The 27,849-nt window shown below is 55.1% G+C and overlaps 1 protein-coding gene across 6 annotated transcripts in view; it reads left to right on the forward strand.

Annotated features, from left to right (window-relative positions):
• The first annotated feature begins 543 nt into the window (after positions 1-543).
• The window catches only part of BAIAP2 (BAR/IMD domain containing adaptor protein 2), a 49,700-nt gene continuing 22,394 nt past the window's right edge, over positions 544-27,849 (forward strand). For all 6 annotated transcript variants that reach the window (XM_075044180.1, XM_075044177.1, XM_075044175.1 and 3 more), the window contains exons 1-6: positions 544-734; positions 10,544-10,619; positions 12,677-12,763; positions 24,293-24,354; positions 24,688-24,759; positions 25,109-25,246. In XM_075044180.1, coding sequence (XP_074900281.1) covers positions 663-734; positions 10,544-10,619; positions 12,677-12,763; positions 24,293-24,354; positions 24,688-24,759; positions 25,109-25,246 — 507 coding nt within the window. In that variant the 5' untranslated portion in view covers positions 544-662. The remainder of the gene's footprint in view (positions 735-10,543; positions 10,620-12,676; positions 12,764-24,292; positions 24,355-24,687; positions 24,760-25,108; positions 25,247-27,849) is intronic.

The following is a 27,849-nucleotide window of genomic DNA, read 5'->3' on the forward strand; positions in this document are numbered from 1 at the left end:
GGGAATGGGGTACAGGTTGGGGTATGGCATGGGGAATGGGGTTACGGGATGGGAAATGGGGAGTGGGGTTATGGGATGTGGAATGGGGAATGGAATGGGGTACGGGATGGGGGATGGGGGATGGGGTTACGGGATGGGGAATGGGGTTACGGGATGGGAAATGGGGTTACAGGATGGGAAATGGGGTTAGGGGATGGGGAATGGGTTAGGGTATGGGATGGGGAATGGGGAATGGGGTTACGGGATGGGGAATGGGTTGGGGTACGGGATGGGGCGCAGCGGGGTGCAGGAGGCGGGTCACAGGAGGGGGCACAGCACGGCGCACCCCCCTTGCCCCCCCCCGGGGCTCGCAGCCCCCCCTCCGACCCCCTCCCCACCCCGCCGTCGCTCCCTTTCCCCCCGCCCCGCCGTCACCGCCCGGGGCGCGGAGCCCGGCCCGGCCCGGCCCGGCTCGGAGCGGCTCCTCCCCGCGGGGCGGACCGGGGCGGGCGGCGACGGCCGGGAGCTGATAAAAGGCGGCGCGGCCGTTCCTCCGCGCTGCTCTCCGCGCCCGCCGCCCGGCTCCGCGCCGCTCCGCACCGCCGCCGCGCAGGCCCCCCCCTTCCCCCTCTTCCCCTTTTCCCCCGTCGTCGTCGTCGTCGTCCTCGCCGCCGCCGCCGCCCATGGTGCTGCCCGGTCCGCCCGGCATGTCCCGCTCCGAGGAGGTGCACCGCCTCACCGAGAATGTCTACAAGGTGAGCCCCGGCAACAGGTGCCGGCCCGGCGCTGCCGCCGGCTCCAGGGCACCGCTGCCCGTTATTTGGGGTTATATTTTATTTTTTTTAATTTTTTTTTTTCTCCCTCCCCCCCCCCCCCCCCCCCATCTCCTCCGCCGGGAGCGGGTTGCGGTGGGCGGGAGGAGGTGCCGCCGGGGGCCGCGGCCGCCCCCGCTCCCTGCCGGGGGATGCGCTCGGGCTGTCGGTACGGCGGCAGCGACCGGAGCCCCGGGAGGGAGAGAGCGGCTGCCGGGGAGCCCGGCGCTCCGCAACGGGGAACAGCCCCGAGCCCACCCCGGTGCTGTGGGGGAGCCCGCGGGGACCGGGAGTGTGCGTGGGAATTGGTCTCGTCCCACGGGCGGGCAGTGCTGTCCCCAAATCACCTCGATCCGGGGCGGGTTTGCGGCGGTTTCTCGCTTTCCTGCAGCGATTAAAAGCGATCGGAGCCTTTTCTGTGTCTTGGTTCTAGCTGGAGTTCGTGAATCTCTCGGGGTTGGGGTTTTTTTTCTGCTTTGCTCCCAGTGTCATGAGAAAAATGAAATAATTTATGTGCTTTAATTTTCCTTGTGAAGGAAGTGGTTTCTGCTCTGCTGGGTCCTGTGACCGAGTCTAATAAAACCTTTCTAGCCTAACATGTAATGCAGGATGTCATTTGTTAAACTGGAAAGCTTGCATGATTTCCTGCATTTTAAGTGGTTAGATTGAGTTACCTGGGAGCATTAAGCAGAAAAAAAAAAAAGAAAACCTCTAGTAGAAGAACTTAGTACAAAAAATGCTAAGGTACTGAAGTTCTAAAGTCTTGGGTTTGGGGATCCTGGGGTATAACAGCTGTTCAGACAGAGCTGATGGCACCCAAAATCTTGGCTACGCTGGATGTAGAGCAGGTCCGCAAATGGAGTTTTCTGGCTATGACATTTAACTACAGCTGGGGCTTGGGTATCTGGGGCTCCCTTCCACCCTCTAAATGCAGCCGGTGTACCCAGACCCACCGCCGTGTGGGTTGCTCTTGGACTTGGGCAGAGCCCAGCACCCACAGGGTGTTAACGTGGTCAGGTCCCCACGCAGGCGGGAGCCTCTCCCTCCCACGGAGCTGAGTGTTTGCGTATCAGCACGGCTCGGGGCCCAGAGCTGCCTGGGCAAACAGGGCGAGAGCTGCTGGAGATCGTCACCCGGCCCTGCCGGTCCCCCGGCTGGGTGGTGGTATGGTCGGTCTGGGGACAGTTGCTGGGAACAGTTTCAGCTAGTGACTCAGTTGTTGTTTGAGGTGTGTTGTCCTCGAAGAACTGCGCTAATAGCAGGTTTGTGGAGCAGGTCGCAATTTCCCCAGGCGCCCATGCGCCAGCCCTCGAAGGAGCGTGCGGGGCAGCTCGTGGGCCATTGCAACAACTGCGCTTAAGTGATGCTCGTTTCCCCCCAAGAGACGAGGGATGAATACAGGCTGGGCTTTTCCCTTGCCTCTGACCATCAGCTTCGGAGCTCCTGCGCTGCGTGAGCCGTGGGTCAAAGGGAGCAGAGCACCCTTGGCCCGGAGCAAGCGGCAGCACCGTCTGCATCGAAGCCTGGCTGATCTGGCTGAAATGCAGCTGGTGCAGAGGGTGCACGGGGGCCTCTTGGCCCCAAGAGCCAAAGATGGACTCGAGAGGAGTCCAAAGGCCTCCATCAGTTAGCGAACACTTCAATTCCTTGGTATTTTAGTGGGAGCAGCTGCGGTGTAGGGAGTGAGGACGTGGAGCTGGAGGCAGATCTTGTGGTTTTACCCAACATCAGCATCTCTGCGCAGGGAGCTGGAGAAGGACTGTCCTGACTCCGTTTGCGTTTTCTGCAGGGAATGAGGAGCCTTTTCTCCTCTGAAGATGATGATGCTTTTCTTGGCCTCTGGAGATGTGTGGCGTGGGGTGTGTGCAGGAACCAGGTGTTTGCCCGTTTCTTTAAAGAATTCTGCAACCTCCTGGAGCCCAGCGCAAGGGCTGGAGGCTCAGGGACTGTGTGGACTCTCCAGAGCTCTGTAAGCTTTGGAGTCTCCCAGTCCAAAACCACCTCCGATGCGACACATCCCCATCGCCCAAGTACGTTTTTTGGCCCATGCTTTTGTGGTGTGTGCAGTAGCCTTGAACGCTGCCGTGGTCAGGAGGAGACAACCCTGAGGAAGGGGGACGATGCCGGGGGAGGTTTGGCCATCCCCTCCTTGCAGCCACTGAACCCCAAGCCGCAGGGCTGTGGGATGGGCGGCTGCCCCACACTTTGCTTCCAGCCGCTGCCATCATCTTGCCGGGGTTTCAGCAGCAGCCGGACCAGGGGGTCGAGCCGGTTCCCCACAAAGTCTGGAGCAGGCAGCTCTCCGGCTGCTCCCCGTGCCAGGCACCCTCTCCCGCGCAGGCTTTCCCAAGGCGTTCTGCTCGGGAAGCCCATTGTAATCATTTTCCAGAACCAGTGCTCACCCTCGGAGTGACTGTGCTAATGAGATGGTGAAGGAGCTGTCAGCCGCCCCCTTGCCGATGCTGCCACTACAGGCAGCTGCCTACACATGTGTAGTAATTACAGAGGGAGACGGAGGCTGCTGGCACCTTCCGCCAACGTAATCCCACCTTCCCTGGCGCTGATTCACTCGCGTGGACCCTGTCGTAGCAGTGCAGCTGCTGGGCTCTGCTGCGAGCATGGAGGGGGGGGGTGAAACCTCGCCGGCTGTGGGCGCAGGGTCGGGCAGCTCGGTGGAAGGGCAGCTCTCCGGGCACCGCTGCCGAGCTCCGCTCATCCCTTGTACAGGATTGTCTATTTGCAGAAAGCGAGGGACTGGCGAATCCATCTCATTTATGACGGATTAGATTATTGCCATTTACAGGCTATCCTCCATTTCATTTTAAAGCTATTTCTTTGTGTGGAAGATTGTTTTGCAATGGTGTATGAATAGCTCTGCTCTTTGAAGAGGTGTTTGCTTAAAAACACCCCAAACTCAAAGCCTAATTGTCTTGCACAAATGCAGGCATAATTCCTGATAGTCATTTGCTACACATCAGCTGTAATAAATGTTATTGCCGGCATAACAGCCTCTTGCCTCATTATCTCCAAGTCCAGAGGGAAGGGGAGCGATTCTTGCTCAAGTGAATCAGAAGGCAAATTGTGGGTGGTTTGGTGTGTTTGGCAGTGGAGGGACGATGCGGTGTGACAGGAGGAAGGAGCTGGCCCCTGGAGTCATCCCCAGATTCCATGCACTCTGTTCCCCGCTGTCGCCGCTCCCTGCTTTGGGGCTTCCCACACCCCAGATGTGGGAAACCTGTTGGCTGGGTGCCGGGGCTCTGAGCTGACCGGTGCATCGCGGCGGTCGGCAGCACCGTTGCACGGCTGTGGTGCGCAGGACCCACAGGGCTGTGGTGTTTTTATAAGGCAACACGCTTTTGCCGGAGTTGCATCTTTGTAGGGGTCTTGGCTCTGCAGCTGAGTCCTCCTGAAGCGAGGCTTTGTGCTGGTCCAGCCACGGTGTCGTGGGCTCTGTTCCGGCTCCGGCGCTGCCCCGTGGCTCGGCACAGGGGTGGTGATGTGGGGCTGCCCTCACCTTCTGCTGCTCCATCCCCTCTGCGTGCGTACCATGCTGCTGCGGGCTGGGAGAGTGGTTTCTGACCTCTGCTGAGATGGTACGTCTCCAGACTGTTGAAACTCATGGATTAAGAAATGTTACAAAGCAGGTAGCTCCTAACTTGCCGAAGGTGCCCCGAATAGCTTCCCGTGCTGCCTGCAGCTCTTGCCGATGAGAGATGCTGCTCCCTGGGACGGAGGCAGCCACTGGCTTCGCCTTTGGTGCCTCGCTGCGCTGGGTCTGCTCGTGGCTGAGGTTTCGCTCCCATGCTGCTCATGTTGCAGGGTACGGCGTAAGCTGGCGCATGTCGAACCTCTCCTGCCCCGAGCTCTTGGAGCTGAAGCCTTTAGCCGAGTCGAGCCCCTTGGTGCGAGGTCTGCGGGGAAGGGGCTGGGGCTGGGTGACCCTCCCAGCTCGGCAGCCCCGAGAGATCCCAACCTTGGGGGACTGGGGGACGGGTCTGCCTTGCAGGGGTGACTGCTGGTGGGTACTGATGAGGTGTTCCCCAGTGGGTGCTGTGAGCCAGCGTGCTGAGAAGGGAGGGCTCTGTGCACCGTGCAGGTCCCCATTCTGGTTTCCTTCAAGCCCAGACCCCAGTGACAAAGATGTTCCGAGCTCTTGCCCTGGAACTTGGGTCCCTTCATCCTCCGACATGACAGCTAGTAGAAATTAAATGACTTTAGATGTGGACCCTGGGGTGGGTTGTTTTTTTTCAGATTCCCTTGCTCCTGAGCTTTTTCTCCAGTAAAAATTGCGCTGAGCCATCTGGCTTTGGGGCAGGACCTCGTGAGAGCCCTAGCTGGGGGACAAAGGCTCTGCTGTTCCCGTGGGCTTGGAGCAAGCTTTGGGAGCGCTCGGCGAGGTGGGCTTGCCAGCGGCGAGGGAGGGACGCAGCACAGCAGCTGTCAGCAGCTCGGGTTGTGAAACGCTGCTGCTGTGTTGTGTGTTCCGGTACACTGAGATGCCAGGGACTTTGGCTGGATGGGGATGTTCCCGGCGGCAGAGCTGCGGGGTGGGTGTGTTGTAAGCAATTGAAATCAGCCCCGCTGACGAGTCCAGCGAGGCTTCCCTCCCGGCGGTACCTTGGCTCTTAAAACTACGGGGCTGTCTTCTGATGGCGCCGGGCAGGGTGAGCCGAGATGGAGGCAGCGCTGGGGTTGGTTTGGGCATTAAATATTAATGCAGAAATAATGAAGGTGTTCCTGGAGCAGGGCTGACCCATTTAGAAACAAAACTTCCTTATAGCTGAGCCACTTCTGCAGCGTGACTGTGGCGTGGTGGAGCGTCCCGTGGTGCTGCCCCCTCCGATGACACCCGTCATGGTCACGTAATGTCCTGCTGTCACCCATGAGTTGCCCAGGAAAGCCGTGGGTGCCAGGCTGAGCTCAGGCCACCCGTGCCACTGTGCAGCATCAGTCTTGCAAGGAGCCATCGCACCTTACTGCTGCGTGGGGGCATCAAAGAGTGGCACTTAGGAAAACATGGAAGTTGGTTTTTTTAGCTCAAAGTCCATCACTTGTGTTCACTGAGGTGTCTGGGATGTCCCCAGCGAGTGCTGCCCAGGCTGTCCCTGTGGTGGGGTGGCTGGGAGGGAGCCTGGGACACGGCACACGCTGGGGCGTTTGTGGTGATGCTCATCCCTTGGTCAAATCCAGGAGCCTCCTCGCCCCGATCCCCGGTTGTCCGGCCCTTTGCCGTATTGCCATGTGGAGGAGAGACTGGACACGAAGTCTGGCTATAATTACGGCACTGTAATCAGGGCAGCGCATATGTTGCTGACGGCCTGACACAGCCGTGCGGGCTGAGGTCCCATCCCACTGTGCGGCGATGCACCGCAGCCGGTGCTGCCAGTGGTGCAGAGCCCGGGTGCCCAGCAGACCGCGGCTGCTCACCATCTCCTGCCCCAGCAAATCAAAGCAGTGCCTGCTTTTTATTTTGCTCTGTATTCGGTTTTAGTAGCTACCTGGGAGGCTGCAGGGATGGACCTGGGGAGAACTGTGCAGGCTGTTTTTAAATGTTTTTAAAAGCCCTTAAGGAGGTGTTGTGCAGGTCTTTCCTACGCAGGAGAAACCTGATACAACCTGAACCAGCTCCATTTCCAGCTTGTTCTTGGGGACGACTTAAACTCTTACTTAACAAGCTGACTATTACGGCATCGGAGCAGCCGGTAGGTCCTTGGTGTAGCATGGGGTGCACTCAGAGGGACCTTATTTTCTGTTGCCTCTTCTCCCCCTAATTCAGCAGGACTGTGTCCTGGAGACCTCGTGCTTTGCATTAGTTTCATTTTTGGCAGCTGAATAAAGCCGTGCCAATCCCAGAGAGCTGAGTGGTATTACCCAGGGAATTTAGTGCAGTGGAACAAAGCAAAGCCCTTTCAACCTTTAGCTGCCAGGTTTTTTTGTCTGTGTTTTTCTAAACTCTGCCCAGGCGGCGTGTGGAAGGCAAACAACTTGTGGGTGGTGCTGATGGAGCAAAATTTGAGGGAGAACGAGATTTGCTTTCGTTACCAGAATTTTGCTGAATATCAGCTTTGCTGTAGTGTTCTGCAAACCTGGCTTCGCCTTGCCAGCTGAAGGAAAGCCCGGCCAAAGCCTGTGCGGGCACCTCTGCCCTCCCGGCTCCATATTGACAACGAGGGGGGGTGGTTAGGGGGGTGCATCCACCAGCGATGCAACCTGCAGCATCACAGGAGTTAGAGCACCTTGCTGGCTGACTTGGGTGTGCGAAGCGATTGCTTGTTGAGCATATTCAGTGCCATAAATATGTTTGTTTTTCAGTGTTTCTCCTTAGCAGCTGGTAGCTTTTCAGCTTCTCACCTGGAGGGGGATGCAAAGGTGTGTTAGTTCTGGAGTCACCTTCTCTTCCCACCCTGGGAGTGAGAAGGTGGCTTGAAAACCTCTATTTTTATCTCTGTAGTGAAGAGCCTTTTTCAGTGCCCTCATCCTGCGGGGCTGTTTTTGTTGGAGTCTTCAGGCAATGTTTTAAAAACATTCACTTTCAGCAAACTTCCTCCTAAGGTTTCATGAACTTTATTTGGCCAGCAGACAGTCGCCTCCCCCTCTTCTTCAGCTGATGAGTGGGACCCTTTCTGGGGGCTTTTTCTGTTTATTTATTGCTTTAAAATGTCAGTTGTCGCTCGGTGGCAAGTGGGGTCCTGCCCTCAGCGGTGCTGGCAGCTGTTGAAGTTGAGCCATGCTTTGGTTCCCTCCAGTTTGGGGAAGGTGAGCTGAATTTTGGAAGGGGATTTCCTTGAGTCTGATCCACTGCATCCATCCCCACGAGACCTGCAGATCAAGAGAGCAGCTTGGCTGCTTTAAGCCTTCAGGCACGGTGCTGCCGTCCCAGGGGCTGCTCTCCATCACCGCTGGCTGTGCCCACCCATGCTCAGCGTGCCGGGGGGGCGGCCGGTGCTTGCCGATGTCACCGGTGCTACTGCTCTGCGGCTGATGCTGTGTCTGTGGATCCTATTCCATCATTTATTCGCTAAGCTTCATGCTTCAGGAAGATATGTTTACATAGGCACTACTGCAAAAATAATTTTATTTATATATACATGTATACAGACATATACATAAACACTTACTGCACTTAACCTAGCAAACTGTTTAAAAATCCCTTCCCCACAGAAATTCTGCCAATATTTCTTTGCGTAAATGTTACTCAGCCTCAGACTGCACAGGCTGAGCTCGAGCGTGGTGGAGGCTGTAGCCACGGCTCTGCCGGCGGCGGGGATGTGTCCGTGTCCCTGTCCCACTGTGGGCAGCGATGCCATGCCTCCAGCTGCTTCGTGGGATAACACAGGTAGATTTTTTTGATGGAGGTTAAACGTGACGTGGGAAGGATGGAGCAATCCTCATCAGCGTTAATTAACTCCTGTGCAATTGTCTCCTACAATTAGGGAAAACAACTCGCTACGTGGCTTGTTGCTACAGGTTAATTTTCTCCTTTCAAGCCGAGCGTGTTCTCTAAACTGCTCTGTGCTGCCCCAAAGCAGCTTCCATGTGCGCTATGTTGCTGTGTAGCTTGACCTGCAGCCTTAATTAGCAGTGAAGACTCTCGTTAGCCTTGTGCTTGCCTGTCAGCTCTCCGCAGTCATTTTCAGCCCTTCGCAGGGCTGCGTGTGGTGCTGTGGGATGGACCCGAAAGCACCGAGAGCTGCCGGGGCGGTGGGGTGGTGGCTTTTGGGGCATCGCAGCTTGGGCTGGGTTGATGCTCCAGCTTTGGAGCAGCCATCATCAACCCGCTGCTCCAGCCCGGAGCGGGGCTGCTGCTCTGCGCTCCTTGGAGGATTACAAGGATTTCTCCTGCCAACAAATACCGGCACCTGGGTGATGCTCCCCCCGGATAGTGTGCTCGACACTGGCCTCCGAGCTGGTGTCCCACGCAGGTTCCTGCTCACTGACATTAGAAAATGGCTGTTTTGAGCTGGGGGAAGGCGCTGGCTGAGCCCTGTACACGTGCACCCGAGGAAGAAAATTAAACTGTCACACTCTCTAAAGGCCAGGCAGCAGGAACTCGGGATAAAAATGCCTCAGGCAGAAAATGAGCTTTATAGCGTTTGGCCAGCTTCAGATGAGGTGACAGATGCTTAATCAGCTTATTTGCCATAAGTGTCTGTCTGTCGTCTTCCCTCCCCTTCCTGGGATGGGACGCTGCCAGCAGCGCGGTGTGGGGGGTGCAGAGCCCTCGCCTCCCCGGGGGGGATGCCCGTGCATCCCTGCTTGGGGTGTGCAGGGACGTTTAGGCATTAAACTTAATTTTGCAGCAGTACCCTTGGCGGGAGGCTGTTGGGACAGGGCGAGGGGCTGTCCCCGAGGTGGGGCAGGGGCTTGGGACTGCTTCAGGGCTGCTCCGCTGCATCCAGGCTTGGTCCGGAGGTCGGATTTGCAGGGAGAGAATGGAGATTTTGTTGTCTCTTCCAGAGCTCGGCTGGGAATCGGTGTCTGGTTTTAGAGATGCTATCGGCGGCGGGGATTGAATAGCTCTGGCAGGGGAGGGTCAATAGCTGCTGTGCCAAACGTACAAAGAGCCGTTCTTCTTTGTGATCCGATTATTCCTTCCCCCTCCATGTTTAAATAAGGACCTTAAAGCGAGGGAGGAAAAGCTGTCAGACAGCGCTTCTGGTGTTCACCGACACCCTAATTTATGCATTTGGAGGCAGGTGGAAAGTGACACCAAGTGCTTTGAGACTGAGGTGTAATTCCTTGCACGTGGCATCAGCTGTGGCTGGCCCCAGCTCGGTGGGGACGGTGGTGGCTTTGTTCTGTCTTCAGCTCCTTGGTGGTTATTTCAGATACCTCCCTTCAGCCATTTCTGCTTGTCCATGATAGACAAAGCTGATGTTGCTCTGCGAGCCCACCCCAGGAGTGGGACCACCAGCAATCATCTCCCAGAACTCAGGTCAACTTCATGGTTGGTCTGAGGGCCATTGCCTGCTGTCTCAAACAGCCACTTATGGTTCTTACGGTTATATTTGCTATATCTGATCACTTGCTGGTTTGGGACATTCACTTATCTCTTATGGCAAAGCACCTACCCAAGGCATCTCATGCTGGCTTGGTTTTGACCCTCTGCCTCGTGGCGTTCAAAACCCGAGCTTGGTCTTCCTCAATAAAGCTGTGGGATGAAGGGAGGATATCTGGGGCATCTTCCCCCCATCGCCGCATCCGGGCTCTGCTCTCCCCTGGTGTCAGGGCAGTGCCAACGGCTCTTGCTGGAGCTGGCGTGGGGAAGAGCCCTTTGGAGCGGTTGTCCTTGGTGAGAGGTGACGGTACCTCCCAACCGTTCTCGCAGAGGGCTGGAGGAGGCACGGCTTGAAGCGGCAGCACGGGTTGTTGCATTCGGCTGACGTCCTGGCTATGTTCAACAGCTCTTATCATAGTGTTTGGTTTAGCATTGAGCTACTTCTGCCCTGCCCTGATCCTGTACTTCTGACTTTACCCCAAATGAGAAGAATATTTGCCCTTCCAGACCAATAGGGCCATTGGTTTGGAGCCTTGTTCGCAAGACGTGGGCTTCTCGGTCAAAACCCAGCATCCTCTTGCAGATGTCGGGAAGCTTGGGTTGAGTTGCTGTGAGGGGTGTGGGAGGACTTTTTGTTCCGTTATTGCATTGATGAGCATCAAGTTCAGTGTGGCTGCCCCAGGGGAGCACGGAGCTGCTCTATCCAGCTCCCGATCATCTCTGCTAACCCCTGATGATATTCTTTTTCCTTTAGACGATCATGGAACAGTTCAATCCCAGCCTCAGGAATTTCATTTCTATGGGGAAGACCTATGAAAAAGCCTTAGCAAGTAAGTGAAACTGCGTTGCTGATGTGTTTATTGCTGAAACGCTGGGGGCTGGAAGGCTGGTGAGGGTCCAGCTGGGTCCATCTGGCCAGCATGGCCTCGGAAAGGAGGAAAGCTGGAAAACCAGCTTGGGATGCTCTTTGTTCCCAAGGGGGGTGAGGGGAGGAAACTGGGGAGGTGGTTCTTGGACCTCAATGCAAAGCTCATGTCGTTAGGATGTGCAAGGCACACGCGTGCTGTAGGGCCACAGATGTGGAAAGGATTTGAGTGTCAAAATGTTGGGTGGCAACTGGATGACAAATATATCAACCAGTTTGTCTTTAAATATTACTTTAAAATATTTAGAATTAAGATTTTAAGCTCTGTTTAAAGCTGTGTTATTAAAATGTTCAAATTGCCCAGAAGAATGCATTGGGAGAGAAGGAAAAAAACTGAAAATATTGGTGGCAACTCTTGATTGGGAATACTGGGTCCTGTTGGGAGCCGTTAGGGACGTGTAGATTTAAATGATCAAAAGTCAAATACAAATTGTTGAAAACCAAAAAATGGACTAATTTGACTTAAAATGACTTTGCATACTGCCTGGGACCTTCTCGGCTCAGTTTTAAGGAGGTTTAAGGTAGGCTCTGTTCACCCCAGAGGCAGCTGCTTTCTTTTGGGGAGGGCTCTGCTCATTTCAGAGCTGCACTGCACATGTCTCTTGGATTTTATTTTTTTAATTGGTTCAGTGAAAATGCCTGTAAGGGAAGAGGCTGTCAAAATCTTAAACCAGTGCAAAAAAACCCCAAAACTTTGGTGTCTCATGTTCTTAAACACCAGTGTTTGAAATATGACCTTTGGGAAGGATCTTTGCCTTCTTGCTTTGTGCCTGGAGCAAATTTTATTTTCCACAAGTCAAATGAGGTTCCTGGACGTTTCAGTGAAGGATCTTTTAAGAGGCAGACCTCCTACCGTTCTCAGGTGCAGGTGCTCCCCTGCGTGCTGCTCTCTTGCCAGTTCTCAGCCTTGTTTTTAATTAGGTTTTAATGGATCAACTGGCCATAACGTAGGCAGTGCCTGTCCATCCTGGTCCACTGCACAGGGGCTGTGGACTCTGATCCCCAGGGATGGGGCACTTACTACACCCTTACAAGCAGCAGCATTTCCCAGCTATTCCTAATGATGCTAACGATGCAGGGGTTCATGATTTGGGTGTGCTTCTGCCTGCTCTTTCCCTGCTGGGTCTCCAGCCAGGTGCAGGCAGCAGGGAAGGGGGGAAAGGCAGGGTCTGATGGGGAGGAGGAGGTTGCACTTGGGACTGTGGTTTTTTTAATTTGTTCTTCTGAAATGTTATACTGATAATACAGCTTGTAATTACCCGGGTGGTGGAGTCCCTTTATAATGTGCTATTTTATCACACTTAAGTTGAGCACACTGTAACTGCAGTGTTTTGTGGATAACCAGTATGATCACTTGTTTTCTATTCTTCTTGCATCCCTGCTGTGAATAAGCTTTGAAGGCAAAGATCTTCCTGTAATTTTTGAAATTGTCTTTGGTCATCCTTTACTTTGCATCTCTGAGCTTGTGGGGGCATCTGAAGGAAGTGTCTTAATCAGTAAATCATGCTGGAAGAGGTTTCAGCACATAATTTGACGGTGTTGAGCTAAAGCTGTACAACATGTTCTCGTGATTAGAGGAAACCCCCTGCTTATCTGATTAAAGTGGAGTGTGTAGCTGGAATGTCAACAAACAAGACTGAACTATAATGAAAGTCTGTGATATTCAATTATTCCACAGTGATTTTTCTGAGCAGCATTAAGCAGGCTGATGGTTAAACTGGAATGAAAACCACCTAGGTCCTGCACGTACCTTTTTTTTTTCCTCCTAAATAGCTCTGTGATCTTGCTGCTCGATCTTTCTTCTTTCTTCACTCATTTTTCTTCTGTTTGTTGTCTAGTCCCTCCCCGTGGGGTTAAGCCCTTTGAAGTAATGTCTATTTTAGTGTCTAGCATCTATTCAATGCCACAGAAGTTATAATAGCCATTAAAGATAATATAACCTGTGTTTTTTGATGCTTTTAGGTATGACATATGCAGCAAAAGGATACTTTGATGCTCTGGTTAAGATGGGAGAGCTGGCCAGTGAAAGCCAAGGATCTAAAGAATTGGGTAAGTTGCCTATTTACTGCTAAATGGAGTCACAGTCTGGAGCAGGCTCTAAGCACAGGAATGAAACCATTTTTTTGCTGTCGATGGGGATAACAAGCTCAATGTGGAGCTGATCCTGCCTCATGTGAATGGTGAAAGTGTCTCTGTATTTACTGTTAGTGTAGCTTAAAAAAAAAAGCCTGCTATTCTTAGCGTCAGGATTTTGGGGCACTGTCAGCTTGTGGTGTTTGCAAAGAGGAAGTGTTTGCAGAGAGCAGCTTTGCTGGCATTTTCGTCTTCCTTTGCAAAGGAGACAAAAGCACCGGCTTCTGGTCTGGGAGCCGAGGCAGCGCTGCCTGCCCTCGCCCTCCGAAGGAGAAGGGGACGACGCAGGGGAGAGGCAGCGGTTTGGGGAATGGGCAGGTCAGCTGTACTGAAGCAGTGTTTCTCCTGGTAGAAGTCGCCCAGCACTCGGGCTGTGCGCGGTGAGGGCTGTGTTTATGCCCTAAGCCCTGCTGAGTGCGGCAGAGCTGTTGCAAGATCTGCTGCACGCTGTCCGCAGCTTCCCAGTGCAGCGCAGCTGGGGACTTGTATTTGCTCAGTCGATTACAGTTGCGACAGGCGTCACGAGCTGTGATGCTCGGTGCCTTCTTTCCCTTTCTGACGCTTACTCCTCCGGTAAGTCATTTGGGAGCTGCTTTTCCAGTCTTCCCGTCGCTTGGACATGGCTCCTGCGCTCTCCCTCTGAGCTGCCCCCTCCTTGCTGCTGTCTCGCTGCGCAGACATGGTTGGAGGTGGCTCCTCTCCCAGCTCCCCCCAGGGCTCCTGCAGCCTCTTGTTAAGGCTCTGGTGGGGCTGAGATGGGTTTTGGTCTCGTTGCCTTCGCCATCCCAGGTGAACAACTCCTCCTCCTCCTCCCAGTCCCTCCTGCAGGTCTGGCTCACCAGGTCGCCGTGCTAGGAGATGGCAAACTGTACTCATTAATGCGATCTCTGAGGCAGTCAATTAATAGAAGAGGTTGAGCTGAAATGACTCTAAAGACCAATGAAGCAATCGGTGAACAGCCCCTCGGAGGGGCCAGGCTGCTTGTGCTCGCTGTCAGACACTGCTTACCCCCAGCCACGGGCTGCTCCAGCTTGGCCGTGCACAGCTCGCTGCCTGCGCCTGAATTTTGATGGGGAAGCAGTAAGTGTCTATGGAAACCAATTCTATCGCTTGGATTAAAGCTGCCTATAGCAATCTGTTTCTGTTTAATAAATAAAACAAGAGCCTTGTGCATGATGCACAGCGACTGAGATTAAGGGCTGTGCAGACCTTACTGTCCGAGGGATTCCTCTTCTGCCTCTTTGAGGGGGAAAGACAAAGCAGCTCTGTCCTCCTGGGAGTGAAAGCTTGGGAAAGCTTTATCAGAGGCAGCTCAGCCGGGTGAGGGCAGGAGCTTGGGGACCACAAACCCTGCCTTCCTTTCAGAGCAGCTCCAGGCTTTGCTCACACTTAAAACCTGGTTTTGGTGTCTTCTGGTGGTCCTGCTGCCTCGCCTAAGGACAGTGGTTTGACAGCAAGCATCCTTAGTGCCCTCCCATGGGCTCCCAATGGGCACTTGGTGTGTGGCTTGAGTTTTTTGGGGTTGGTTTAAAATCTTTCCAAATTACTGTGCCTTCTGCTCTTGGTGTGAGCGCATCCGAGGGAGGATCCTGGCAGCTCCTGCGCAGCTCAGAGCTGTGACGAGCAGCTGCTCCTCGGACCTCTTGCTTTGTTGATCTTGCTGATATTTATTGTGGCAGCTGCTCCATGCAGAAGAAAGTTAAGATAAAATTTCTGGCTGCTGTTTACTGGAGCCGATAACAGCTGGGGACACAACCCCCTCCCAGCGGGATGTATAAACAGGGGCTGAAAAATGTTTTAGATCGGGGCTGTGCTCACCAAAGGTACGGCTTTTCCTGGGAACACCTTTACCTTATCGGTTCCTGTGCTGTGATTACTGATAGTGCCGGAAAGGAGTGCTGGGGTCTGGCTTATTTCAATCCTTGCTAGAAGCTGCAGCAAATGGGGATGTTCATAACTGCCACTTGCATTAATGTTGTGTCCCTGCTGCTCCCTCCCTGTGCGGGTGGTTTCCTCCATGACCAACAGCACAGGGAAAGCTGCTCCAAGAGGTCAGACAGGACTCTGGGATGCTCTGGTTGGGGCTGCAGCTTGCATCTGTTTCCAGCCTCCATGGAAAAGAATCTGAGATTATTTTTTTTTTTTACCCCTCCTTAACCCTTTATTTTCTGAATGTGGATACTTTTCTGATGCTATTTCTGGGACAGGAGGTGTCAAAAAAACCATAATACACACATCCTGTGTCTAAAAGGTGATGAAGGCGGCCACATCTTTTTCCCTAGCTCTCCTGCCTGTGCTGCGGGGGCTCTGCACCCCCCCGGGTGACAGAGCACCGATGGGGACCGGGAGCTCCGGGCAGGTTCACAGCACCCCGGGGAGCTGGGTGAACACTCAGAGGCTGCCCTGTGCTGGGAGAGCTGCTGTGGCTCTGTCGATCGGTGCTCAAAACTGGCCAAGTTTTGCTGTTGTCATCTCTCTGATAGTACTTGTGACTCCAAGGAGCTACTCTTTAAGTCGGACACTGGAAAGCTGCCCGTCGATGGCCGGTCCCCGGCTGTGTGCAGCCATGCCAGCTGTCTGGTGCAGTGAGCCAGAGTGGTCCATTCTGCTCGGTGCTGGCTTGTTTAAAAACACGTTCCTGTGATGGTAGTGATGCTGCATGTTTGCCTTGCTGAAAAGAGTTAGCAACCTAATAACGCTACCCCCAGGCTTAGGTCTCTGCTCACCAGCTGCTTAGCACTTCACATATTTTGTAAATTCTCCATCAGATTTTAGCAATTGTGTGTAGACAGGATAATCCTGCGTGGTAATGGAAAACTTAGTGATAATAAAGTACTTGAGTGGTAATCGGCTCTGTGGCTTGAGTTTTCGGGTGCAAGTGTCTGGCAGGGGTGTACCTCTGTCTGAACCCCATTGCCGTGGCATTCCCGGGAGCCGGAGGAGTGGCAGGAAAGCTTCTCCCCTCCCTGCTCTGCTCTCTGGGCTGCTGCCCAGTTTCAGGCACTTGGAGGATTAGACCCATCCTCACAGTTCCTCTTTGAGAGGGGTTCCTTATGCTATTTTTCACATCTTCGGTGGTTGCTGCCATGGCTTTTGGGAAGCTGAGAAGCTGGTGTGAAGAGCATGAACATTGCATGTCTGCTCAGTGAAGGTTTGTTCCAAGCTTGATCTGGGAACGCTTTGTAGACACTTCTGAGGAGCTCCAGTCTCACGCGCAAGTGCTCGGGTGACTTTGGCCCTTGTCCGGCTCCCGCTTAGGTCCCTTGGATGCTACTCAAAATGTTGTTTCTTTTGTCCCCCTTGAAAACTAGGCCATGGCAAAGTCATGGGAAGGGGATTTTTCTTCCCAAGGGAAGTACTTGCTCGGTGAGCGGAGCCAGAAGCGGTTCCCACCAGGCTGGGAACGTGCCGGGATGCTGGGGCTGAATGGCACCTGCAGGAAACTCCTCTGGGGCTGGAGGTGGATTTTGCTTAGCAGTTGGTTTTCTCAAAGGTCCTCTTGATTTAGTGAAGGCTGCTCTGGCTGAAGCATGGTGCTATGAAAGGGCAAGACATGCAGTAATTAGTTGATCACTGTTGGGCTGAAACGAGCCTCTGTTAGATAATGGCTTTCTGATAGACAATTTGCACAATCAAATCAGGACCAGTAGCACCATCGTGGTCCAGTCGTTTGCTGTGGAGCTGTTTGGTGTCAGTGGAGGATGCTGGGCTTCAAGAATTTTAAACCATCTCCGTACAGCTTTTAAACCACTGGTGAGCATCACGGAGGGATGCGGGGCTGAGCCACCTCCACCGGGCGTGCTGTGCACCGAGAAGGGGTTCTGCGGTCGGAGCTGGGCGCAGAGCCTGGTCCTGTCCGTGATGCTGCCGTAGAGCCAGGGTGCCACCAGCCTGTGCCCTGGTGGGACGGCCAACGTGGCAGCTCCTGGTGAGGAGCAGACCAGCCTGGTGGGATGCCCACGGCTGCCCCGGCAAGTTCAGCCTCTTGGTCTTCCCTGCAGCTCCTCAGGGAAGCTCCTGGCCTGGCTCGCAGTGGCGTAGTTCAGAGGCTTTGTGCTGCACTGAATCCTCTGGGGAGATGTGTTAGTCTGTTAATTGGATTTGCAGTTGTTTTGGGTAGATGCTTCCTGCAGCAGCGGAGATGCAGATATAGATACTGTGAATGTCAAGGGTCAGCGCAGTGTTCAGCGTCTGACCGGGGACCAGCGGAGCTGGTGGTGGCCGTGGTGCCCGATGTCTGCTGGGGACCTGCCAGAGCAGTGCCCAGAAAAAAACCAAAGCTGAACTGCAGAAGGTATTTGCCTGTGATGGGTGAATTGGTGTCCCTGCAGTGAGGTCCCTCTGCCCGTGGAGATGAGCTCCTGGGTGGGAAAGCAGCGGTAATCTTGTTGCTCGATCCTTTTAAAATTGGACTTGGCGATGTACTTAATGGCTTTTGGTAGCAACTTTGTGCTGGTGGAAGAATGGGTGCTCTGGACCTGCATTTCCACCTGCGATTCTGTAAAAAAGCCTAATTTGCCAGAGAAACTGTTCCAGAAATTCAGGATTTGGCTTCCAAACTGTGTAGTTCACTTGGGGAAGGAATGGGCTTGCTAAGGGTGCAGAAACACAAGAAGGACCTCTTAAAAACTGCTGCCTGCCTCAGAAAGGGACTCTTCTGCTGTCTGCATTGCCTTTTCACTGGCTTCAGATCATCTGATGGAAAGCAGACTGCCATAGCAGTAGGCTTGTTCTCACCAACCTGTGTTTGGGTAAGTAATGGTGGAGGGTTGTTAAATGAGCATCTGCGAAGAGCATGTTGCCTGGCTGGAGTTTCTAACGCGTAGCAGCTGTGTGTAACGTTTGGGTTTCACCTTCAGCAGCGACATCTTCCAGGGATGCCTACCTGCTGCGGGCACTGAGCCTGGGATGAGCTCCCGCAGGGATGCTCCATGCTTTCGGGAGGGACGGAGGGGCCACGCGAGTGTGTCCGTGGGCTGGTTTCTGCCATCCATCGGCGATGCCCTGAGCTTGGCAGATTTTAGGAGGGAGTGCAGCTTGTTTTGTGGCCAGCCCTGGGTCCTGGAGGTGTTTGCATCCCCTCCTGGGACCGCTGGCGTGCAGGACGGATCTGTTCCCGTGGGTCCGAGCCGGGTGGTTCTGGGCTGGTGAATGTGAGGTCTGTGCAGTTGTGTTCTCCTGTGCTAATTGATCCTGTGCCACCAATATAGCTGCTGCCAGAGCAGTTGGGCACTAGGGACTTGCTGGTCTGTACATCATGATACAGGTACATGATCGGTTCGCATCTGGGGGTGGCTGTTGGGAAGCGTGGGGCATCACAGGTCACCCAGGTCCCTAATCTGTCCCTGGTAAAAAGTGTCGATGGCAACTGCTCAGCCTGAGGGAGCCAATTACTAGAAGTGTGTCATTGAACTTGCCTGAGTCAGGGTGCCTTGGGAAGCTTTTGCTTTTCTCTTTACCTAGTCTCTCGATAAATAAATAAAAAATGTCTTAAGCTTTGCCAAGCTGGGTTGAAGCAGAAGCTGCAAACAGAGCTGATCATTATAATGCTGATGAGTCGCTGATATAACATCAACAAATCGGTACCATCCTTTGGGGCTGTGATAAGTGAAACCCTTTTGAAGAGGAAATAGATGAGTCAGTGTGCAGAAGCCGATTGTTTCCCCACACTCGTATCCTTCCCACTGCACACACACGGATCTTCCCCCAAGTTGTCTTGCAATCGAATGTCAGTGCTGATAAAGTCAGAGCCTTCTTGTCTGGATGAGGTGTTGGGCTGCAAAGCGCTTCTCTCTGGCTTGAGGGCTTGTCTGTGGCTTGTGCTGTGTCTTTGAACTTGGATCAAGAGACATTAATGTGAGGGAAGAGAAAAAAAAATTGCAGAAGTTTTCAGCAGCACACTTCTGCCTTAAATCTGGCTCGATCAGATCTTCAGCACATGATGTGCAAGCAGAGTTAGTGCCAGTCTGTGTTTACGGGATGGGGGGGGGGAGGCAGCCGTGGGGCAGCGGGGATGGCCTGTGACCGCAGGAGCTGGGGGGAGGACGGCCACGCTTGCTGCTGGTGGAAACCAGAAGGTGTGAAACTGGGTGGCATGCAGCGCTGAAAGGGGAACTGGTAACTGCTGGGCTGAGAGCCCCGCTCTGCCAAGTGTGGGGCTGGGGGGGGGGGGCAGGATTTCACCCTGAAGCAATGCTTTGTTAATAATGTGCACAAGGCTGATGCTCTCTACCCTGCTCCCCACCTCCAAAAAAAACCCCAGACCAATGGAGCTCTCCTGTCCAGCAGGTACTTTTGCTCAGCGGAGTCTGCGAGGAGTGAAATGGGTGCCTGTGTCGGAGCAGTGCCTGGTGCAGGGACCTCCTGGCCCCTTCTCCCCCAGGCACCCCGCGCTTTCGCATCTCCGCCTGCCCTGGGAATGTGCTGGCACAGGCATATCTCCTCCCTGGGTTCAAGTGCTTGCTTGGCATCAAAGGATTCGGCTGACAGCATTTAACCAGCCATTGAAAAGCAGATTTTTTTTTTTTTCCCCTCTTAGGCTTCAGGAGCTCAAACAATTTGCCCTGTTACTGTCTGTTGCTTTTTTTCATTAATGAGCTAATACTCCTTTTCTGCCAGCTTGGTTACTTCCCTTGACAGCACCGTTGCCTTTCCTGGTCTCCCTTAAAAAGCAACAGGGAGAAGCTCAGCACAATGTCAAATAGTGGAGGAGCTGAGCCCCTGGACTCCCTGTTCCATCCTTTCACGCTCTTTATTTGCGATCTGAATCTCCAGAGCAAGTGATCTTGATGGTGAGCGATGCCAACAGTGCTGCGTCCTCTGTGTCACAGGAGCAAGGAGCGATGCTGGCAAGGGTGCAGCGCTGTTTGCTTGTCAAAGCATCCCTCGCTGCTGGGCTGATGCCAGTGGCAGCAGGAGCTGGTGGCCACCGGCTCCCGCTGCTCTTGCAGGACAGGCTGGGCTGCTTCAGCCCTGCACAAGCACCAACATGTTCTGGCTCGGAGCAGTTTGGCTCCTTCGCCCATGCATTGTTTTGTATTTTTATTAAAAATGACTCGTATCTAGCCCGAGGCGGGGGGGGCGGAAAAAAAATCCTTCGGCTCTGAAAACTCAAAAGCAAAACCCTGTGAGATGGGTTCCTACTGCTCTGCCTTCTGGAGGGGCAGCTGGTTCCTGTGCGGGGCTCGCTGTGCCGATAGCAATGGGAGGGATGTGGAACAACCTGTTTGCCTGTTCCTGGCTGGGTGTGGTAGGGAAGGGCCCACAATAGCCCCTATAGTTCTCCCAGAGCGATACTGTGAGTCAGACAGACGTAAATAGCAGCTCCTCCTTGCCCGTTTGTGCTTTGCAGCCTGCGGAAAGGTGTGAGAGCAAGGCATGGGCAGGTGAAGCCCTTGCTCTGCAGTCCTACCCTTCCCCATCTTTATTTTTGCCTCTGGGCTTAGGCGAGGCTCTTCACCTTGGGTTTCTTGACCTATAGGATGTGGATTTTGGCAGCAAGACTAGTACGGTGCTTGTGCTCTGTGCACAATTTACACTGTGACCCAAGCTCTTGCCCCGTTCTCTGCCCTGCTGCGCAGCGGTAATTGCCGTGTTTAACTTACAAATACCACTGGTAGGTGATGCAAAACGCCCGTGGCGTGGGCAGCCGTGCCGCTGCCGGGGCGTGTGCCGTGGTCCCGGCCCTGCCGCCGAGTTCTGCTAACGCCTTGCGGTATCTACCGTCAGCACAATGCCGCATATCCTCTTCTGAGCCAGGGTTTGAAATATTTAGGCTTTCCAACTACCGTGGTATCTCTTAGTCACAGTTTAACTTCTTCCCTGCTGCCACGCTGGGTTAGCCTGCGCGGTTTCAGGGTAAAATGTCAGTTAATGTCTAACAAGGTCTGTCGCTTTTTTTGCGGTGGTGAAGCAGCTTGTGGTGTGGAGGTATCGGGGTGTCCGAGGTGCCATACGTGAATTTGCACAGCGCTGCAGCTGCTGTTCAGGGGATTTAGTTCAAATCCTGCTGCTGCCCAGCGATGGCGGCGGCCATGGGAAGGCTGGAGCCGATTCCTTCGGAGCCAGTTGGGCTGTCTCAGCCCTGGGAGAGGCTCCAGAGGAAGCTCTTGGTCCTCCACACAGCCCAACACTGGGCAGGCATCCAGCCGCCTTCCTGCGCCGCGCTGGCTCCAGCACCGTGCTCACCTTGAGCCGCTCTTGGTGCTGGCTGTGCCGCGCCGCACCGCACTGCCGGCAAAGGTGCCGCAAAACCGGCTGCGGCAGGGGAGCCCGCTGCCGGGGAGGGAATGGCAGTGTCCCCTCACCCGGGCTGGGACACGGAGCATCTTGCGACAGGGATGCTGTGCTGGGTGGGAAGGGCTCCGCACCGCTGGTTGCTTTGATGTGGGGCTGAAACGCCCCGTGCTCTCGCTGCGATAAGAGCCAAGGGGGTGGTGGCGGAGGAGAAAGTCTAAACGAAAAGATGTGTATCTGTTGAGAGATGCGCCTCCCCGGCTGCTGGGAACAGGTTCATTCCCTGGGTGAGGAATGTGGTGGGTGGGTGTAGAGCCCTGTTGTCCCAGTGCAGGGGACTGGGTGTACCCGGTGCTAGATTTGGGGATATGTGTATTATTTCAGAGCTCCCTGGTCCCTGCTCTTTGGGTGGGTTGGGAGCTCAGCAGCAGTGGCCAGAAAGCCCTTGGCCAGCCCTGCACCAGCTTTCTCCGCTGGGGTTTCCACTCTGGCCAAACGGGAAGCGAAAGGGAGAGGGGGTGGCGCGAGCTTTGGAAATAATAAGTGAGCCACCCTTGCATTGATATACTCTTGAAAAAAGCAGTCTCAGCCGAGCGACGGCGTTACGTCATTGCCTTCTTGCAGTGGGAATTTGTGCACTTCCCATGATTGAGCTGTCGCAGCCCAACCGGAGAGCAATTTCCTGGCAGTCTCGTGGTGGTGACCCCTCGCCCAGACCTCCCTGTTCATGCATGAACCTCTTCACCGCAGATGTGCGTAATTGCCGCGGCCGGCTGCCCACTCGGCGTGAGCGCCGGGGGCTGCTCCGCTTTGTTCGGCACCTTGCGAAGCTGCCGTAAAAGTTGCAGCTGGCTGCGGTGGCTGCGGAAATCTCGGCGCGCGGTTTCCTCCCGGTGAAGGAGCGGAGCTGCAGCCACGCCATCTGGTCCCCTCCTCGCTTTGCGGGATGCTTTGTGCATCGTTGCTCTCTTGAGGCGCTGAGCGGAGGGCACGGGGGGACGGTGGCCCTGGTGGTGCCAGTCGGTGCTGGCTGGTGCCGCAGCCGGTTCTGATACTGGATCGACCCGTGGCGGAGGGGGCTGGTGCCTGCCAAGGACAAAAAGGGATCAGACTTTAATGTTTGCAGAAGGTTTTGAGACACGGTGTATGGTGCAAAGTACAAATTGCTTCAGCCACAAGAGCAAAGAACTGTTTGGCCAGGTTGTTCCCGATCGGCTGGTCGTGTTGACACTTGGCTGGCAAACGGCCCACGTGCCCGGGCACGTGGTGGGCCAGGGCTGGGCTGACCGAGCGGTGGGCTGGGGCTGGCCCAGTGTATGCCATCTGGTTTTGTGCTGAATGAGGGTCCCAATGGTTCCCTTGTACTGGTGAGATGCTGGTTGGGCTCATCCCAGTCCCACCGTTGCTAAGGATTGACTCCATGTACAGAGAATGCGGTTGTCCTGGAGCCCAGGAGGGACCTGTCCTCCACGGAGGACTCGCGTTTTCCTGCACTCTCTAAATACACCAAAACCACAGCGTTTGCTGCCAGGGCTGGGCTCTTGCTGGAGCAGGACAGGAGTGAGCAGCCCCTTGTAGAAGCAAACCTGGGCTGTGCACGTCTTGGCTGCTGGGGGGCTGCGCACGCCGGGGAAGGGGGACCCACCACGGGTGGGATTAGGGCTGTGGCTGCTCACCCCCAGATCCCCAGTGGGTTCCCAGGTTCACCCTTGCTGGGAGCCACCACCTCCACCTTGGGCAGCCCTGGGAGCGTTGCACCATCTCCTCCCAGACGTTGTCCTGGGGCTCCAGGGCTGGTCTCCCCTTCCCATTGCATTTCCCATCCCTGGAGTTGCTGTTTTGTCACTTAAAACTCCAGGTATGTTCTTATGGGCTGTACATTTGCGGCTTTGAGTTACCCCAGGCGCTGCTCTGCTTTTTCTGGGATGGGATGAGGGACGCTGCTTCCCTTTGGAGACCCCCTGTGGGTGTTCAGGGGGTCTCCCAGCCACCACTGGCTGTGCGACCTGCCAGGGCTGAGTCCTGAGACAGGAGCAGCTCAGAGACACACGACTCATGGCTGTCAGTTTACGAACAGTTCCATGTAGGCTGAAAGCCTCCTGGGAAGCTGTGACCTGCCATGCTGGAAGTAAGAGCTTCTTAACTCAGCCCTTATAAATAGCTGACAGAGCTCGGCTCTCCCTGAAAGCTTGCTCTGGTCCAGAGACGATGCTTTTAGTCGAGCAGTAGCGCTGGCTCCTCTCCTAGAAGACGCTCCTGCAGCTCCCACGTGTGTGTCTGGCTCCAGCCACACTGGGGCTTTTGCTGAGGCAGGACACTGCCCTTCCTCCCAGGAAAAGCACCGTGGGTGTGTGGCTCGATGAATTCTGCATTTGAAAAGAAGAATTAAAGGAAGAGACAACGCAGAGCTGGGATCCTTTGGCCGTGGGCAGCCGTTCTTGGGACTGACCTGCGGCGTTTGCAGCGGCTGCGTGCCACGGCTCTGCCCTCGCTGCCCAGCTCGCCTGCCCAGGGCAGGGCTGCCCGTGCCTGGCTCCACCGCTGAGGTTGAACTGGTCCAGTGGTTTTGAGGCAAATATCGACCTAGGGCTTAGCTCCCTCTGCAGCTGCGTGTCCTGTCACCTGGACTGAGTCCCAGGGCTGTGTCTTTCCACTGCCCCGCTGCTGGGGGCGAGGGATGCAGGTGCTCTGTGCTTGGCTTTGGGCTGTACACACAGCTGGGAGAGCACTGGGTGAACCTCCTGGCTGTAACTGTGCTGTTTAAATTCCCATCTCTGTTATTAGTGCAGCATCTCTCATCTCCACCTGCTCCCTTCAATATCTGGACTGTGAATCAGGTCAAGATGAGGGACCTTGCCTGGTCCCATCGTCTCTGGCTCCTTTGTCCCATCCCTGTGGCCAGGCTAAGGGCTGGGGTGGCCGACGGCAGAGTGGGTTGCAGGCAGGGCTGCTCCTGGGTGCTGGGGTCCCGCTGCTGCTTGTCCTTGTTTCCCTTCATGCTACCCAAGGCGTGCGTGTTTGTCCAAGTGTCTCAGAGGAAGATCTGCTCGCCTACAGCTTCCCAAAGATGGGCACCAGGGGTACTCCAGGAGCACCCATGGGTCTGGCTGCAGACCCCTCCCTGCTGGTGGGGTGCCACCTGCCCCAGCCCTGGGGTGTCCCCCCCAGGCTCGCTGCCTCAAAACCCCTCCCCATGTCTTGTCTTTGCAGGAGACGTGCTCTTCCAGATGGCAGAAGTCCACAGGCAGATCCAGAACCAGCTGGAGGAGATGGTGAGTGCCCCAGCCCGGGCATGCTGGGCTCTCTGCCTGGCCACGGGCTCTGCTGGTGTTGCGGCCGAGCAAAATGGTTTTCCATGTCTTGTCCGGGTGACACCAGCCCCTCTGAAGTGGATTTGCTGAGCTGCAAAGGGTCTGGTCTCCTTGGGCATCTGCTTCTGCTGGGTCCTCTTCTGAGTGCCTGTCTGTCCCTTGCTGCTGTCAGCCTCCGCTCTGTACAGACCCTCTCCCCTGCCTGCCCCAGTGCTCCCCAGTGCCATCCACTGCTCCCCGGGCAGGGTTTGCCAGCCCTCACCAAGGAACCGTGTTTTTTCTTTCTGCCTGCAGCTCAAGTCCTTCCACAACGAGCTCCTGACACAGCTGGAGCAGAAGGTGGAGCTGGACTCCCGGTACCTGAGTGTGAGTTACGGACTCGTGTAGTCCGGCAGCACAAACGTTGGCTCGGGCATCTCCGCGTTTCCCATTCCTGCTGCCCGGCTCCCCGCTTGGGCACGGTTGTGCCCAGACACTGCTCGTGCCCCTGGTTACAGATGGGTTCCCAACCGTCACACACATCACCACACGCAGAACAGTATTTTCCCCAATGTCAGACTATTGCAGCCCCCGTTTGCTCTCCGGGCCGTGGGGAATCTGCTTCTCCCAAAGGCCGGGGGGGTCTGCTTGCTTCTGCCACCCCTCGACAGCAGGAGCTGCGGCCGAGGCAGGGATTCGGCTTTGGCTGCTCAGAGCTTTCTCCTGTCGCATCCAGGCTGCGCTGAAAAAATACCAGACGGAGCAAAGGAGCAAGGGGGACTCGCTCGACAAGTGCCAGGCAGAGCTGAAGAAACTTCGGAAGAAGAGCCAAGGCAGCAAAAACCCCCAGAAATACTCTGACAAGGAGCTGCAGGTAGGACCTCGGGTGCAGTGCGGGGGGGACGAGCATCCCGTGCCGGGCAGTGGATGCTTGGTACCACATGCTAGAGGTGGCCCGGCTCTTGCAAGCCTTTCGATAGAGGCTTGCTGTTTTCTTTAGAGGAACGGGAGCGTGGTGGGGTGTGGGAGGTGTGGATAGGGAGGGGGCGGCAGCCTGTGATGGGAGCGGGTTGGTCTCATGGCCACCCCGGGGGAGGACGGCGCAGAGGGGGAGGCTGCAGATGTTGTGCCGGGAGGTGCGGTGGTGACTAACCCCGCTCAGTGCCCTGCTCCTGGTGCTTTTTATTTTTTTTTGCTTAATGAATGAACCCAAAAAGATCATTAACTTCTGTTGCGCCCAGATCCATCTTCCCCTGGATGGTGTTTTGCTTAAATATTTTCTGTGCCTGCTGCCGGGGTGCCCCTTCCCCCAGCCTGCCGGGGCGGCGGCGCGGGCCGGGGGCGGCTGCGGTGAATCACCGTGGTGTGATTGCGGTGTGGGCTCCCTCGCCGACCACGCGCCGTTTGCTAATTGGGTCCCGGCTGCGCGGGGCTGGGGTCCCTCACGGCACCCACCTGGATGGTTTGTGCTGCGGGGTGGGCACGTGTCGGAGGTTGAGGCGTCGGGATTGCCTACAGGGAGGGAGTTGGGGTCAGAATTTCACTGAAGAGCATCCAGGGAGCATCCCTGGCTGGTGCTGGCTGAGCCGGGGCCGTGAGCAGGACGTGCCTGCAGGCTGTGGCACACAGTTACCGAATTGTTCGCAGCAGGAGTTTTGTGTCTTCTGAAGTCTGCAACCTTTGGTTCGAGCTTTGCCCAGACCATGGCTGAACATGGCAAACTTTAATGAATAATTGATGCACCTACCTGCAAATCTGCTCTGCCTGAAGGTCCTCATGCTGCTACTTGAGTTAATGCTCTGCCTGAGTTAAGGCACTGGTAATCTGCTGCTACTTGAGTTAAGGCTGTCAAATGATTGCAGCACTAGTAGTACTTTGGGTAGTACCTTGAAAAGGGGAAGATGACCCTTGAAGCCAGAAATTACCTAGTCTTGTCTCTGAGGCATGAGAGTGTGTGTTATGTCGGGACCAGGACCTGTTACTTTGGATACCATGGGCCGGTAACGTGTCAAAATGATCCGTGTCTGCTGAAGGGGATCTAAATGTTGGTGGCACTTCACTCCCCAGGGCTGTGTACAGGGTGGCATTTAAAGTAATCGGCAGATCGTTACCGTGAAGGTTGTGCTGGGGAAGTGACATTCTTAATTGCACTAAAATTTGGGAAATCAGTCATTCTCTCGGTGGCATGAATCAGAATAAGCACTGAAAGAGAAAAACGCACCCGTAGTCATCCACCCCGGCTCGGCGTGCAGCTCCCGTGCTGAGCTGGAGCGCGATGCCCTGAGCTCGTGCTCGTTTGCAGCCCCCATCTGCCGAGACCATGCTGAGCTGCTTGCAGGAGGCACAGCTGGCCAGAGCGTCGCTGGAAGGTGTCGATGCAGCCCCAGTCGGGTGTCCTGCCCGTTGGGGCCGGGGCTGGCGCGTTCTTGAGAGCTGAGCAGCCTAAACCACTTCTGAGCGGTGGCATCTCCGCAAGCCCTTGCTCTGAAATTCCTGCTGAGCAAGAAACCCTGTTAGGCAACGAGGCTTGGCATGGGGAAACTCGGGGATTAAACCTGCTTTGTTATCCCCCACCTGCGAAAGCTGCTGATAGGGACAACAGGGCGAAATTGCTGCCAGAGCCAGCCCTCTCCTGCCTAACCCCCCCCGGGCTGCTGCCACGCAGGGATCTCCATCCCACACCCAGAGTCAGAGGAGGAGAAAATCCAGCCCGGTGATCGGTTTATATAGCTGGGAGAGAGCGATGGTTTGATCCTCCTGCTGTGATGTGGCGGGGATGGGGTAGTCCTGTTAGCGCGGCCGCTTTGGGCAGGGAAACAGGATCAGGCTTTCATTCTCTTAATCTTTCAGCAGTAAGTATTTAGGAAGCGCTTATCTCTGAAAAAGCCTTATGATGGCTTTTGAGCTTAAAGAGCTATGAGACTGCTCAACTGCTTACTTCTTTTTTTCCCCCTAGATCAAAATACGGAGTTAAATGGCTGAATTCAGCCAAGAGGGCAGTTTTCCCTCTGTTCTCTGCTAGCTTCGGTCCTGGTATTCCCTTTCAACAGAAGCAGATGGTATTTTAGGCCACCTTTGATGCTCTTTTTACCATTGCCTGGGCATCAGAGGGCAGGGGGATTGCTGCAAGGGTGGGTCCAGCCTAGAGCTATGCAAGTGTTGGTACCAGCCTGAGCCTTGTGTGGGGCTTAGTGAAGCCAGGCTTGGTGAACCAGGAGCATCAGCAGAGCTGCTGGTGTCGCACTGTGGGCCTTTGCTCCACAAAAAAAAACTTTCTAAACTGGTTTAAAATGGAGAACCACGCAGTTTTCCCTGGGGAGCTGCTGCATGCAGTTTGGTTTGTTTAGCTGGCCCAGAGCCACCCCTGCGGCCGGCTTGTAAAACCCCCAGTGACCTCCGAGGAGACTGCTGAAGGTACCTCGTGATGCTGGGGGGAAGCTGAAGACTTCATTAGGCTGGTGCCTGGGGACCACAGAT

Source organism: Buteo buteo, chromosome 13, assembly GCF_964188355.1.
Source record: "Buteo buteo chromosome 13, bButBut1.hap1.1, whole genome shotgun sequence".
NCBI lineage: Eukaryota > Metazoa > Chordata > Aves > Accipitriformes > Accipitridae > Buteo > Buteo buteo.